Source organism: Stenella coeruleoalba, assembly GCF_951394435.1.
Source record: "Stenella coeruleoalba genome assembly, chromosome: 1".
In the NCBI taxonomy this organism is placed as follows: Eukaryota; Metazoa; Chordata; class Mammalia; order Artiodactyla; family Delphinidae; genus Stenella; species Stenella coeruleoalba.
The window spans coordinates 15,925,414-15,942,196 of NC_137169.1; the positions used below are offsets into that span (position 1 = coordinate 15,925,414).

The following is a 16,783-nucleotide window of genomic DNA, read 5'->3' on the forward strand; positions in this document are numbered from 1 at the left end:
GTACACCTGAAACTAATGTAATGTTCTATGTCAATTTATACCTCAATTTAAAAAAAGGAGGGCTTCCCTGGTGGCGCAGTGGTTGAGAGTCCGCCTGCCAATGCAGGGGACACGGGTTTGTGCCCCGGTCTGGGAAGATCCCACATGCGGTGGAGCGGCTGGGCCCGTGAGCCATGGCCGCTGAGCCTGCGCGTCCAGAGCCTGTGCTCCACAACGGGAGAGGCCACAACAGTGAGAGGCCCGCATACCGCTAAAAAAAAAAAAAAAAAAAAAAAAAAAGAAGGAAATCTCCAGCATCAAAAAACAACAAAAAATTGACTGAATATCATTTATTCATTATAACTGAATATCTATCTGATGCTCCCAAAATTCTGTATTAAGTACAAATGAAGCATAAGGCACAGTAATCAAAACCATTAAAATTTAGCTGCAAAGACAAGAAAGTTACAAGAGAAATGATAGAGCAAAGCACGAAATTGATTAGAAGCCAGAGAAGTGAGTCATTTAGGTACAAGAGAGGTCAGAGGCAATGGGTTAGTCAGGAAATACCTTTAGAAGGAAATGAGAATAGGGCCAGATTATGAAGGGCAGAAAAAGCTGGCTAAATGAAAAAAAGGGGGAGAAGACATTTTAGGAGGGGGAAAATATTTTAGGAAGGAATTGTTATTGAGGCTCTTCTATTTCAGGAATAGAAAACAACAAGGAAACATCAGAGGACTAGGGACTTCCCTGGTGGTGCAGTGATTAAGACTCTGTGCTCCTAATGCAGGGGCCCCAGGTTCGATCCCTGGTCAGGGAACTAGATTCCACATGCATGTTGCAACTAAGAGTTTGCATGCCACAACTAAGGAGCCTGACTGCCACAACTAAGACCCAGCGTAACCAAATAAATAATAAGTAAATAAATATTAAAAAAAACAAAACAGATCAGAGGACTAGTGTGCACTAGTTGGGAGAGAAAATGATAGGACTTAAATGATAGATTAAAAGCTAGAGTGAAGAGATAAAAATCAGCCTCTCAGGTAGATGAGTCAGGCAGCAGCAGTGGGAATACTGTATCAAGAGAAGAAAGATGAAGCAGGGAACCCCAGCAGTGGAACCACAACAGCAGTGTATGTATGTGGAAGTAGTCTAGACACGTCATTAGCAATGATTTTCTAGAAATGTTTCAAGGAAAAGATTAAATCTTACGATACAGGAAAAATAAGGTCATTGGTGGTCATTCATAATGTTGTTATATATACAGTGGTAGGAACAAAAGTCAGGGTGAATGAGTTTTCTGGAAGTGGAGGCAACAATAAAACTGTTGTTTTGACAAAAGGGAAGAAATAGAATAACAGGTAGCAGGAGCAACAGGTCAACATGGGGTATACCTGTGCAGAGGAGAAGAATAAAAACACAAAAAAGAGAGGGAATGAAGCAAAGATGTTCTGTATGAAGAAGAAAAAGTGTCAAGAAAAAGGAGGTTGCACTGGCCCTGAAAAAGAAGTCTATTAATCCTGCACTGTATTTGCTTTATCTATTCACTAAAGAAAACTTAGCTAATTAATGACATCTCGAAGTCAGTATAATTATTCTTCTGTTTCTGAAATTAATAATGGAGAGAACTTGGTCAGAATAGCCATCACTAAAAAGTCTACAAATAACAAATGCTAGAGAAGGTGTGGAGAAAAGGGAACCCTCCTACACTGTTGTGGGAATGTAAACTGGTGCAGCCACTATGGAAAACAGTATGGATGTTCCTCAAAAAACTAAAAATAAAATAGCCTTATGATCCAGCAATTCCACTCCTGGGCATATATCCAGATAAAACTAGAATTGGAAAAGATACATGCACCCCCAATGTTCATAGCAGCATTATTTACAATAGCCAAGATATGGAAACAACCTAAATGTCCATCGACAGATGAATGGATAAAGAAGATGTGTGAGATATATATATATATATAATGGAATACTACTCAGCCATAAAAAAGGATGAAATAATGCCATTTGCAGCAACATGGATGGACCTAGAGATTATCATACTAAGTGAAGTAAGTCAGAAAGACAAATACCATATGATATCACTTATATGATGTAAAATCTAAAATATGACACAAATGCACTTATCTACAAAACAGGAACAGACTCACAGACATAGAAAACAAATTTATGGTTACAAAAGAGGAAAGGGGGTGGGGGAGGGATAAATGAGAGTTTGGAATTAGCAGATACACACTACTACATATAAAATAGATAAACCACAAGGTCCTACTGTATAGCACAGGTAACTATATTCAATATCCTATAATAAACCATAATGGAAAAGAATATGAAAAAGAATATATGTATGATATACAAACACACACACATATATATTTGAGTCATTCTGCTATGTACTAGAAACCAACACAACATTGTAAATCAACTATACTTCAATAAAAAATTAAAAAAAAAATCATGGGGAGAATTCTGTTACAGAGTAAAGAGGCAGATTACAAGTCACAACAAACAGACTATTCAGTAACTACAACACTGTGAGTAACAATCTCTTAAAGCTTCAGTGTCTTCTAGGAAGAAGAAAAAAGACAATATCTATTCCTTCCTTCATAGGTGTTGTAAGAATCTAATGAAATACGGCACTAATACAAGTGCCTTAAATATTAAAACAAGATATTTTCATCTTCAATGATAAAGATTTAGCAGGAATTTTAACTATCTTTGCAAACCTTTTAGGTCCCTATTTATTAAGTATTCTCAGAGGGACTGGAGGGAGGGATGTAGGAGATGCTTTAAAAAAAAAAAGTTGAGATACATTGAGAAGAAATGGAGGAAAGATTAGGTACTTGATTTTAGTGAATCTGGAGAAGGATGTACGTAGGGACAAATGGCTGGGGCAATTACTAGAAAGATGAACAAAGGCAAGCAGCCAATTAAGGTTGGACAACATGGCTTTGTGTTGGATCAGTTCATTTTGGTCCTGACTTTGTATGAACAACTTTGCTGGTTAGCATACTGTTTAACAAGTATTTACTGAGTATCTACTATGTATGGGGCTCTGTGTGTGCTCAATCAAAATCGGGATTTGTAAGGCACATCTCTTTCCCAGGAACATTATCACACTAAGTACGTAACTGGGCTCCAGGAACCTGCCAAGTGCTTTATACTGCTTCATTTAATCTTCACAACGCCCTATGAGATACATTATATTAGCATCTTAATTAGTATCAAATTAGTATCTTAATTAGTATCAAATTAGTGTCTTAATCAGTATCAAAAACATCCAAAGAATATAATAGAGGTAACCCAGGGATAGGAACTGGCATTGTGTGTACAGCAAAAGAAGAATAGAGACTTTGTATAATTTGACACACAAAAATAATTTTGTGTGGATTAAAGGAATTCATTCAATTTACCCTAAGGAGTTCTGAGGGCAGGATATGTACAGAAAGATGCAAAGACTTCAATTTTATTACAAAAGACTATGAAGAAGATGGGTTTCTAAATTCTAACTTATTAGAAATGAAACATAAAGTAATATACTAACTAGACTAGCACAGGGTAATGACTGAGAATCTAAAAACACATTTTTAAGAAAAGCAAACATTGATCTAAACCTGAACGACAGAATTCTATGATACATGAGCCCTCTAAATACAGTGTCTGCTTTGAAAAGCACACGAATGCAATTTCAAGAGAAAACAGCAGGTGGCTGGCATCTATGATAGCTTTTAGAATAATGCTTGTAATATGAAAAAAATCAGAAAAAATCTTAAACTAAAATCTCTACATATAATAACAGGGCAAAAAGACAAATTAAAACAATATCATTATGATTCCAAAACAGTGTTAGAGTGTGCTTCTGTTCTCACCTGGGTTTTAATGTTTTCAGGATCCTCAGCTTGGCTGTCTCGTTTCTGGCTGGGCTTCCAGGCGTTCTCCGCCTTTTTCAGGTGCACGTCTTCTTTTACAGAGACTGTGATGATCTTTCTGGGTTCTCTTCGCTGTCCAGGTTGAGATCTCCGTGGTCCAACATTCAACAACTAGAACAAGAATATTTTTTATAATATCGACACAGAGTACTTACAATTTACTGTCTCTGCTGTGCTGCTCAAGTCAGGACTGATGAACACACCAAACACTTCTGGATGCAAGGATGGGTACTAGGCATTCAATTTAGATGTGATCTTTTTTTTGGAGGGGGATGTCTTAGAAGGCCATCACTGTAATTTACAATTACACCACTACAATTTTTGACCATGAAATCCTAAATGAGATAACTAAAGTGATGGAAAATTATGTTTGATAAAGCTGTTATTCCTAACAAAAAAGATTACCCTTAACTGAAGCATCTTCTTTTTTTTTTTAAACTAGTTATGTGACTTGAGACTGGTCACTTGAACAATTACAAAAATTCACAGGCAGAAATCATCACAGTTACAAATCTGCTTCAAAAACTGGGCCTCTAAACTTCATGTGAAATGCAAATACACCCTTACCATGAAAACTATCTATAGCATAGACAGCCAGCCTGACTGTAGATCTAAATGGATCCCTCAAAGTTTGCTGGGTCAGAAATACTAACACAAGTCTTCCTTCTATTATTAATGAAATCCAACTAAATTGCTCTCTGAAAAAAATGTCTTCCTTTCTTTGTCAACTCTTTGTTCCTTCTAGAGTCCCACTACACTCATTCTGTTAAAACCAATATATGCTAGCATGTCACACTGGTCATCAAATTAAAAATTGTTACTGTAAGAGCAATGGTAAGTTAAAAGTTGTATTCTGTGTATTAAAATATTCATAATTGTTGCTACTCTAAATGCCTGGAAATACTTTTTCACGATTAAATATTTGGGTTGATAATAAGTTCTGCTCCTCCCAGATCTGTAGCATACTGACAGCCTTTACTTTTTCTAACATGTCATTCTCTAAACAATGAGTAAATATTGCAATTAGGTTTCAAAAGGAAAGAAAAAAAAAAAACTTCACACAAGACATATAGACCAGAATCATATCTCACTTAATGTCCCAACACTACCCTTTAAGTAGAAATTTAAAGGTCATGCTTTATATATAAAGACACATTCTAAGAGACATGGTCTGAGGCCTTTGATAAGCTTCAAAGCCTTTACACATGTCTTACCTCAGAATTAATTATTCTCTTACCCTTTACCATCTGCCCTAATTAGAAACAGCAGTATCAAGGATGTATCAGGATCAAAACTTAGAATTTCTGGACAATACACAGCAATCTTGTCAAATACATCCAGCTAAATAAACCCAGAGGTACCACGCATGGCGTAACTGAGAGAGAAGTAAAGAGGATCACCATACTAGAAAAGTACCAACAGGGAACAGCTGCTAAACCAGACACTACTGAAACCTTGATATGGTAGCTCAGGCAAAAGAATTCTGTTAAGAAAAGGTTGTAAACCATGTATTGTCTGGTTCTTATAACTCAGGATATATTCTAGTGTTAATTCATGTGGGTTACTATCTTTTTCAATGTTTGGATAAAATTCAAAGATCACAAGACATTTAACTTAATCAATGCATCTGCACATAAAAATCTGTCAAGAACAAAGATTGGTGGGTGTAATAAAAGGTAGTTATGTCAAAATCATGTAAGAGCCATAGTATAATCTGTGGATATAATTTTAATCATGTTTGAATAAAGTTAGAAAACGTCCACTTCCAAAAAAATACTGCAAACACCAATGAATGTTTGAGATTTCTAAAAAGTAAATATGATTTACGCTACAACTCTTTACCTGCCCCAAGACAGGTAATATGAGTAATATGAGTGAATTTCAAACGAGCAGCACAGAGATGTGAGAAATATTACTAAATAGATAACAACAGTGTTTCAAAGGAAAAAACGTTTTGAAAAGATAATATAAATGTTAGTCTAGGATTAAAAAATTGAAATTATAATCCACGTGCAACCTTCCAAGACAAATTTAACTTTATCTGTATCTCTGGATAAAACTAAGATAGATACTGTTCACAAATATTTACCTAAGTATACTGAGTCCTCAACAGATTACTATTCTTATAAATGCTTAACATCCTTGATTAATTAATCTCTAACATTCTTATGTTTATGCTCTGAGAATGTTTACGCTCTGAGAAGGATTCACTGTCTGGTGAAGTGGAGAAAAGAGGCAGATTAGAAGACAAAAGAATTGTGGACTCTTGAATACAATTCTGCTACTTATGAGCAAAGTTACTGTAAGCAAGTCTCAACTTTGTTGAACTTAAACTTTCTCACATATTAAATGCTTATCTTACCTACAGGTTATTACGAGGATCACAGGATACAATAAGGCATGTAAAAGGACCTTAAAAACTAGGTACGATATCAGGTATTATCATCAATACCAAAGGAAAAAAAGAAACTTTTACAAAAGTGATATATAGACTGGTATAATTACCTTTAAACATTTCGTGTCCTTTGTGTGTGAAAAACTTAATATAAATTGTCAGACTTACAGTATCTTTCAAAAGTTGCACCATATGTAATGAATGACTTATTTACTAAATACAAACAAAATCTAGGATCCTGTGCTGAGGGTTATGGAATATATACAAAGAAATAAAGCCTGGTTTCTTTGCTTGAAGGACAATCCTGACTGACGACTAGAAGAGGAACTTTGAGGTATAATGTGTGCAGGGTCCACAAATGTCAAAACTAAAATGAAGTGTCAAAATTTGAGGCTAACTAGTGAGCCACAATTTTTTTCAGGTTAGCTAAAAATTTTAATATTTTTTACCCACTCTTTTTCTTAAATGTATTAAATAAGAAACTATACACATCTCTGCTGTAGAATTTAATATACATTGCTCCTATCTCACTCAGAGACTATAAACTCAAACTCTTCTGCTTACCTGGATAACCAAAGAAAACAGGACCAATATTCATTCTAGCATTTTTTAAAGAGAGATAACCAAGGGTCCCTTTAAGAGAGAGGGAAGGATGATATGAGCTTAGGAAACCTCTTTGCACCTAGGATTTTTATAACAGCTCAGTGAATCTCAAAGTTAGTTAAAATGAACATGAGTGGCAAGTTACCAGTCTAGGTTCACAGCCCTTTCTCAATACATTTCTTCTGGGGCACTTTCTGTGATGTCCGCCAACAGATTACTATTAAAATTAACACCACAATAGCCAAGTAATTTGATTTTTTAAAAACCAGAGGGATGATACTGCCTGGGTGCTTCCAACAGATATACACTTAACTGCCCATCAAAAGACCTACCTTTATGTTTAAAAATTGTATGTAACTGTATATGACGCTAAAACAATTGCTACACATTAAAACTATTTTATAACAAGTCTGTTGCAGGAAAATTTATACCAGGAGTCCTGGAAAATTAAGCTATTCTAAGAAGCATACCTAGTAGATCTTAACATCTTTGCATGGTAATTATTTATAAGCCAATTTGGAAGCTGTATGTAACCAGAAACTATGAAGAGTAGGGCTGCTGGTTTTTTCCAAGCAGCATTATTGATTGTTCCTTTATATTATATATAATATAAAGGATATGTATAATACATATCCTTTAAAATTCCTATCTTTATCTTCACCAATATACCAAGGCAAGCTGGACAAATTACATGGAGAATGTTTGTTTGCTATGGGAGATGTTGGAAGAATAATTACTTGCATTAAGACTTAACATATTAATATTACCCTGATTAATCAAAATAATTCCACTTAAAAATTAGCTTGTGGCACATGACAAAGCTATGCAAAGAAAGTGAATTAAACAAAGCACATTTTTTTGGAGACACTACAAATTATTGATAATGGCTCATTTCCTGTCACATTACTTTGCACCAAATAACCCATTTATCTGATATATGCAGGCACATAAATTATTGGGCAAACATACATCGTGATAGTTACTTTTAAAACTCCTTTTCTAATTTCAGTATTTTGAGAGAGATATAGTTATTCTTAATTCATAGTATTTCCTTTATGCTATACCTGATTATTAGACAATAGCAAGCTGATAATGAAAAGCGACAGTATACATGGGAAGAGGAGATGCCGGAATTCATATCTTCTGTGACTAACATATGAACAAAACTGAGCAACATGATAACCACAGATATCAACCAGGGAACAATCAAAATGGCATCAACATTATTTCAAATGTTTGGCAAAACAAAGATATAAACCGAAACCAAAACTAAAACAAACGTTAACAAATATAAATTTAACCCACCAACAAGGGAAATAATGCTGAAAAACAAGGTATAAAAAGGTTTCTAGAAAGCTGCTTTCTAAGACTCTCTGGTGTGGAAATTCAAAAATTTAGAAAAAATTTTAATTTGGTAATTAGAGAAATTAGATAAACATTAAACTTCAAACCTGTGTGAGAACAGAATATTATACACACAGAGGTCTTTAAGACGGTGATGCTCAATAAAAAGTATGCTTCAAATTAAGATTTTCTGTAGGTTTTACTGTATAAAGCCTCCAACACGGTGTAGACCTTCAAGTATTTTCAATCAGTGTTTGGCTGCAGGCAAATAATTCAAATGTCTACCAAGTGTCATTGTTTTCAGACAGTGTAGTCTTATTTCAAAGCAGGTTTCAAAAGTGGCCATTCCAGAAATAAAAAGGTGATGGGGAAATAAAAAATGTCACCTTATATAAAAATATTTTTACAAACATAAAGTAAAGTAGTATAAACAGGGTGATCCACAAATGTACATCAAACCCCAAGCTCCTTCAGAACTTCAGGTTAAGTGTTCTCTATGCCATTCCAACTTGGGGAAAAAGAGGTATTCACATCACTGGCAACTTTACCCCATGCTTTCTGTAAGTCTACAAAGCATGGAGTAGGCAGAGCCTGCCAAATTCTGCACAGTGCAGCGCCCCAGCATAACTCCATTGGTGATGCCACTTCCACCGCTGAAGAGCCTGCCACTGGAGGTGTAAAGGCAATGTGCAGTTTACCAGCTGCACTCTTTTGTACATATCGTTTTTTCATATTTTTGACTTCACAACCTACAGTAAATGAGAAGAGCAAAACAGAAAATATAACACCACAGACTACTGTTTTTTTGTTTGTTTGTTTTTAAAGATTCAGCACACCCCTAGAGGCAGGCTCCTCAGGGGTGGGTGAGACATCTCCAGTGGAGTGCAAGTTGGGGCTTTGCTCTGTTCCAGAATTGGCAATCCACGCCTGCTCTGCACTTTGCAAATCTGTAGAAACAAAGACAAAGAGAGGACCATTAGCTGAATGTCATCAGAGATCTCTAGTATACATATCAGGACACCTCAAGACAGAACAGGAATCCTATTCAAGGTTGGCTCTATTTTTAACCCATTTGCAGGTCTTTTCAACTGCAAAAATATGAAAAAAAAATCGAGACCAAATTAATGCGGACCAGCTTCTTTCAAGTAAATATGACTCAAGTGTATTCTTTCTTTGTTTTAATATTAGTATGGAAAGGAAAGTCTTCGCCTTTCCTACTTCTTCTTCTTGGTTAGAAGAATCAAGGAATAAAAGCTGCTTGCTCTCTTGCCATTAGACAAGATGACATGAAGTCTATGACAGTTTCTAACTAACTGGGTTGTAGGGAACTTGCACTTACAGGTACACCTCTTCCACCAGGGGCTTGCCTTCCAAAATCTGCAAAGGCTGGAGTAAAGTCTGGTCCTCGAGGTAAAATCCGAGGATCCAGAGTTCTCATTGGCAATTTGGGTTGGTTGATCTGCACAAAGAAACAAAGGAAAGCTTAAAACAAGTTCCAGAGCATTCAGTGCCACGAAGATAAAAACTTAGACTGAAAAGTTACGTCAGCTGAAAAGACAAGCACTGGCTTTTTGAGCCAGTGGGAGTCTGATCTGAATCCTGATAGATCCTCCTGGGCTAGCCACAGAGCCCTTAGTCAACGATGGTTTTTTGGTTCCCTGGGAATGATTAGGCCTACAATTCCCAAGGGGAGGCTAGACAATCAGTGGATTGGTTCACTAGACACTTAGGACCAGTAGAATGGCACAAGACAAGCTATTTTGAGAACTTATGAACTAGGGCCAAATTTTGGAATCTTTTTCCAGGATCATCAAAGCACTTGCCTCTAAGAAACCTGGTACTGCTCCTTTTGGTTTTGATGCTGTTGACTTATGGTTAGTAAAGGATGTATTCTGAGTGGACAACAAATCTCAAAAGGAGATAAGTTTCACGTATGATGACTCATTTAATTTTCTTTCTTTTTTTTTCCTTGGTTGCGCCGTGCCCCTTGCGGGATCTTAGTTCCCTGACCAGGGATTGAACCTGGGTCCTGGCAGTGAAAGTGCTGAGTCCTAACCACTGGACTGCCAGGGAACTCCCTATGATGACTCAGTTAAAAATCTCACTTTGTCTGCCACGTTAATCGGAGATATCTGGGTTTGTATAGGCGTATAATGTGACTATAGACTCAGCGAAGCTAAGTAGCTCAGTGAGAAATCAACTCATGATTGGCCAAAGTCAGAAACAGATAAAGCAGGAAGACAGGAAGGAATATCTTCTAAGATGATAATCTAATTCAGTGGGTATAACAAAACTTGCCCTCTGAGGTACTGAAGTAGTTTCACATTAGTACCACCAATCATTCAACTGTCCTCATGTTAGTACCTAACAGAGAGGACTCAGCAAGAGAAATATAAAGATCTGTTGCTGTAACAGAATAAAATAATATAAATAAGGTCTGGAAAGGCAGCTGCTGGAAATCCCAATAAGAACTGGATCTCATTCTGTAACAAAGTTACCGTCTACACTTTAATTACGGATTAACAGTTCCTCTATAAAATGAGAGCTTAGTCACCAGAACTGGTTCATCATTGATTTACATGAAATTATTTGGGCTGATATACACCTGACTTTACACCTTTTAATAAACAGATGAAATAAACACTGACTGGACTAATTTTCTGTATGCACCATTAAGAACAGATGTAAAGAGAAAGGGTGCCTATTTATTTGCACAGGTTAAAGACTAATCCTCCTATTAAGTATCTCTTAGGGAAATTTTGAGTTATACACTGTTTGAATTATGTTAACTCCCACTTAAGTTTGATCTGCCAAATACTTTCCTAGGTTTCTGACCTAACCTCAATACCATTCTAATTCCCTATAGAGGTTTTAGAACAGTGGGGAAAGATAGGTATATTAGCCCAAAAGACACAGTTTCTACCACATCCCTAGGAGATAGCCATAACAAGCTGACAATAAAGTTTAAAACTTTACCCCTCAAATCTGAGCCAAGCCCCACAATTATTGTAATCTATAATAAACCCAAACCCAACAATGCTTAAACATTTAATTCAAATGCCATTTGCTCTAACAATTTCTGCGAATTGCTCACACTTCACATATTTGCACTGATAGTTAAAAACAGTTCCCACCAAAAAGACATAGCTTTCCCTGAGTGCTCAGCTTACCTTGTCAAGAACCACATCACTGATGGGAGGCAGGCCCTCTGGTTTCTGAATACATGCTGGCATGTACTGGATATCCAGCAAAAACTCCCTGTCATACTGCTTCTTGCCTTCAGTATCAGCAGGCTTCCAGGATTCTAAAAAGAGGAACGCAGGCAGACAACTGTCTATAAGGTCATTATATGTATATCCAGTTAGAGTATAAGCTGACTGCAATATTTTACTTTATCTCATCAGATACAAACAAAGCCACCAAGGAAACACTGAGCTTCAGTCAGAAAATGTCATACAAAGATTTAAACTGTTATTTGTTCTTTTATCCCCTTCTGGATACCTTTGAATAGTAAAGTAATCTGAAGTAAGGTGCTATAGGAACCATTTCATTTATACATTAAGCAGCCCTTGGTCAGGGACATGTAATAATCCTCATTAAATAAACTACCAAGCCTTTTTTTTAAATACAATTTTTAAAGGTTATACTCCATTTGCAGTTATTACAAAATATTGGCTCTATTCCTCATGTTGTACAATACATCCTGTAGCCTATCTTACACCCAGTAGTTTGTACATAATAATACTCTTGGTTTCCTAAAAAAGAAGGATACTTTGTATGTTCACTTGGAAATGTTACTTTGGAGGGAAAAAAGAAAAAGGTAAAAGGATGTAAAACACAAAAGCAAATAATTTATTAAAGATTCTGAAAAGTCTAAGCAGTGTATAGATTATTTTCCCTGATCACTAAACATATTCTTAGCTAATATTTTTAATATGAATTTTTTTTTTTTTTTTTTGCGGTACGCGGGCCTCTCACTGTTGTGGCCTCTCCCGTTGCGGAGCACAGGCTCCAGACGCGCAGGCTCAGCGGCCATGGCTCACGGGCCCAGCCGCTCTGCGGCATGTGGGATCTTCGTGGGATCTTCCCGGACCGGGGCACGTACCCGTGTCCCCTGCATCGGCAGGCGGACTCTCAACCACGGCGCCCCCAGGGAAGCCCTTTAATATGAATTTTAAATTAGTTCTTTGCCACAGCACTTACTTTGCTACTATTACTATTGTTTCAGCTATCATTACTCACAATCCTACTATCATTATATAAAGTTGGAGAATTTCTTGAAATTTTTATTGGATAATAAAAGCAAGTCACAGTTTTTTCTTTTAATTAACAAAACACTCATCAAAATCAGGCCCCAGATCACTTCATGACAGGACACTGTATCCTTCTTTATATTAGTGGTTCCTAATATACAGGTCATAGACTCACTGATGGTCTGTGAGAATTTTACAGATATTTTATTACCATATTATATTTATTAAAATATATACAGTCTATTAGGATCTAAATTTTAAATTGCCCTTTTCCTCAATTACTGCTAGTATATATTACTGGGGCAAAGGACAGTTAGTTGATCAATACAGTTAGCGTCTATAGTTGTGCACTTTTTCCTTGCCAAACTAAAGGATAAAAAGATAATTTATACAGTCCTAAAAATGACAATAGTCCTTCAATCCCTGAACAAGGATTGGTGGTAGCCCAAGCGCTTGGCAGTATAAGCCTGGATCTTTAGAAGAAGTGTCAGTACATTGAGCTTTAAATGTCAGTATATTGAGCTTTAAAACTTTACCCCTCAAATCTGAGCCAAACCCCACAATTACTGTAATCTGTAATAAACCCCAAACCCAACGATGCTTAATTAAACATTTAATTCAAATGCCATTTGCTCTAACAATTTCTAAGAATTGCTTAGAAATTTAAACAAAATTTACAATAGCTTAACCATACAATTTCATAAAGCCCATTAGGAGTACAGTTCACTGGTAGTGTTTTCACTAAATTTAAGTGATCAGTATATTAAGGTGGGATCGATCGATCAATGGCTTTCAAACATTTTTGACTACAACTCACAGTAAGAAATATAGTGATTTCATGACTCTGAGCAAACACACACATAGATAAATGAAATGAAAAGCTTAAAAAAACAATACTTCCCGTAGTGCATGTAATGCACTGACAATTTTTATTCTCTTCTCCTTTTTAAAAAATGTTGGTTATAACTCACTAAATTAATTTCACAACCTATTAAATGGGTTAAAACCAGAAGTTGGAAAAGCACTGGTCGAGACTATTTCTGAGGCCTGATATTTTACATTCAAACACTACCTCATGCAGACATCACTTCAGATTTGGCAGACTAAGAAAAACTTTTCACGTAACCCCAATTTTCTACCTTTCCCCCCATGTCCACACCAAATATCCATAAATCTCAAAGTCAACCATGGTTTATATAGTATTAGGACAGAGGTTTAGTGCCATTTGACGGTGTCTAAAGGTGAAAGATCCTCTAAGGTTTATCACATATTTCATAGGGCACGTCCCATACCACAGGTGCTTAATAACTTAGTCTTACTGCTTCCAACTGCCTACTGAAGTTCAGCTCTACAGAGTGAGTTTTATCAGCAAACTAAGTTCAAGGTTTGTGAAATGACAAGTACACTATCTCAAGGAACACGGCCATCATATCTGAAATATCTTTCAATTAAAATGAAAAAATTAAATCTCTCTTGTCGAATTCTACCAACCTAGCACTGATTTCCTTTGCCAGCTGCTCCTCCAATGCCAGTGAAAGCAGAATACCAGCATCAGATATCACTTCCGCCAACATAGGACTCTCTGGATTTGCTAGCTACTAACGCCCGCCTGCTGATCTATTCTGTAAATATTACATTGTGATGAGCCTCTTCCTTCCATCCAATATTTCTTCATAAGGAGGCAACATTTCTCTAAGTTGCAGTAGAGTGAAGGAGAGAAGGAAAGACATACACAGGAAGACAGATAAACTTACCTGATTTAAATGGGAATGTGACCCCTTCACCAGAACTATCAGTGAAGCCTGAATTAGCATCTATTCCTTCACCCTCAGAAACACTCTCAGCACCATTACGTACAGGCTCAGCTTCTTCTCCATTTTCTTCCACAGTTTTCACATTTTTTAGGTCAGAGGGGTCTCTTTCAGGATGAAACCCTTGGCTCATTTTATCCTGTTCAGATTCAAGTACTTTGTCACCTGAAAGCTCCTCTTCTGCTTTAGGCTAAAGCATAAGTGAACACAGAGGTTATATTCTTTTCACTGTGTGTAAATACACAGGAAGACCCACATTTATCCCCTCAAAAAGCATAGGAAAACATGTCACTCAAGATAAGGATGTCTGTGTTCAGCATATGGTACTAAAATGGTAAGTTTATTTAAAACACTTTTCTCATTTCATGTCCTGGGATAAAGCAGACAATTCAAATGGCTACTGAAATGCTTTAACATGACTAATGAAATCTAAATATACCGAAGGTTAAAAAGGAAAGAACTGTTAATCCTTGGAACTTGATGGACATGAAGGAGTTCTAGTCAGAATCTATATCAAGCACTATTACCCTTGCCACTAAAGCTCAGCAAATATAAAAAGAAACACGCTAGAGGGTATTTTTTGTGCTGTCCTCTGGCCGTGAAATAGAGTTCAATGAATAGTTTAAAATATGTTTAAGTCCCACAAAGCTGACCATCGCTCACATGTAACAAGGAGGACACTTGTTAGTTAAAATCTATTTTGTTTATTGGTTCTTAGGATTCTCTGAGATTGTGACCTTGTTCAAATTATACATAGAAAAACGCTTGGAATATATTCCCCCAGGGAGAAATCTGGGTTCCAGTGCATCCTATTTTTAAAAGGCAAAATAGAATTAAAATTATTCACCAGATTATTTTTGACCATCTCAGTTTCAGATCCAAAAAAAAAAAAAAAAAAAAAAGTAATTCTTAAGGGCTATATCAGCCCTCAAAACTCCCTGAGGCGAAGGTCTCAATGAACTTTAAGTCTTTCTTTTTCAAAGGGAAGCACTCTGAAAACAATCCTTTGGAAGAAGCTCTCAGAGGAAACAGCAATTTACCACAAATTCCAGTGGATAAATTCACACTAGGAGAGCCAAATTAGGGGCTCTACTGAATTGGCTGAACAGAGGATGGTATAAAAGGATGTCATACACACCAGGAAGTAGTCACCCCAACTGATTTATGAAAAAAAAATTTTTAATTAAAGAGTTACAAACCCTACTTAGTTATTAAGTATTATAACAGATATGATACTAATAAATTTTCTTCTACTAAAATCAGATCATGGGGAAAAGACGCTAAATTTTAAAATGTTATCAATAGAAACAGATGGTTTTCAGGCCTTGTTTCTAAAATGGAAATAAAAAATTCACGCAAATACACTCCCTTCTCTCTCTCTCTCTCTCTCTCTCTCTCTCTCCCTCCCTTGTTCTTCCAACAGGAAGAGCACAGAAACCATCAAAACAAAGACAGACATAAAAATTCCAAGAAAATAAAAGACAAAAATGATTTATTTTTATAAAACATGGCAAAAAGTGAGGCTTTTTTTTTTATTTTGCAGTATGTGGGCCTCTCACTGCTGTGGCCTCTCCCGTTGCAGAGCACAGGCTCCGGACGTGCAGGCTCAGCGGCCATGGCTCACGGGCCCAGCCACTCCGCGTCATGTGGGATCCTCCCGGACCGGGGCACGAACCCACGTCCCCTGCATCGGCAGGCAGACGGACTCCCAACCACCGCACCACCTGGGAAGCCCAGTGAGGCATCTTTTATACTTTGAGAAGAAACTGATCTACCAAGTTTGAATAATGAATTAGCAGCCTCACTTTTTCTTATTCTATACTCTACTATAGTCTAAATTCAAAACAACCTTGTCATATCACCTCATAATTAAGTACAGGCCATCAAGAAGATCTTTAATAATCTGGCATGTGAGTCTGTAAATGGTACTTAAACTTATTACAGAGCAGTATAACTACATTATACAATCATATAGAACTCATACAGATCCTGTAAAGTGTGAAAAAATGCTGCTTTAGAGAAAAAAATTTATTGAGTCATCTTCTCTGTACCTAAAACCAACAACAGCAGACAATCTATTAGATATAAACAGAGGATGCATTATTTAGAAAGTCAACTTCTAACTGGAAAAAAAAGTATAAAGAAACTTGGTCTATGAATGACAAACCGTAATTCAGAGCACAAAGAATCAATGAGGCGTCTGAGGCACATTATTAGAAGGGATATTTTTCAAGGGAATCCACAAAAAAACTGCTGCATTAAATATTTATGATTATTTTTCCTTCAGCAGGATGGAGCTCTGCTCAATTAGTTTGTAAATGTCTAACAGTTCTTCAGTTGTTTACCCAGAAAACCAGATTGAAAAAAGAAAACACTTTATTGGCCAGACTGTCAAAGCAGAAACTTTTATAGGAACTTACTAAAACAAGAATTTAGTTGACAAAACTGCCTGCTTAATGCACG

General features: G+C 36.5%; 1 protein-coding gene across 10 annotated transcripts in view; it reads right to left on the reverse strand.

Annotated features, from left to right (window-relative positions):
* EIF4G3 (eukaryotic translation initiation factor 4 gamma 3) overlaps positions 1–16,783 on the reverse strand; it is a 367,346-nt gene that overhangs the window by 73,601 nt on the left and 276,962 nt on the right. For 7 of the 10 annotated variants that reach the window (XM_079928402.1, XM_079928400.1, XM_079928396.1 and 4 more), the window contains 5 exons: positions 14,264–14,510; positions 11,427–11,560; positions 9,596–9,715; positions 9,093–9,203; positions 3,855–4,025 (listed from right to left, as the gene is read on the reverse strand). In XM_079928402.1, the coding sequence (XP_079784528.1) occupies positions 3,855–4,025; positions 9,093–9,203; positions 9,596–9,715; positions 11,427–11,560; positions 14,264–14,510 (783 nt within the window). The remainder of the gene's footprint in view (positions 1–3,854; positions 4,026–9,092; positions 9,204–9,595; positions 9,716–11,426; positions 11,561–14,263; positions 14,511–16,783) is intronic. The other 3 variants (XM_079928399.1, XM_079928398.1, XM_079928405.1) reach the window with 1 other exon arrangement.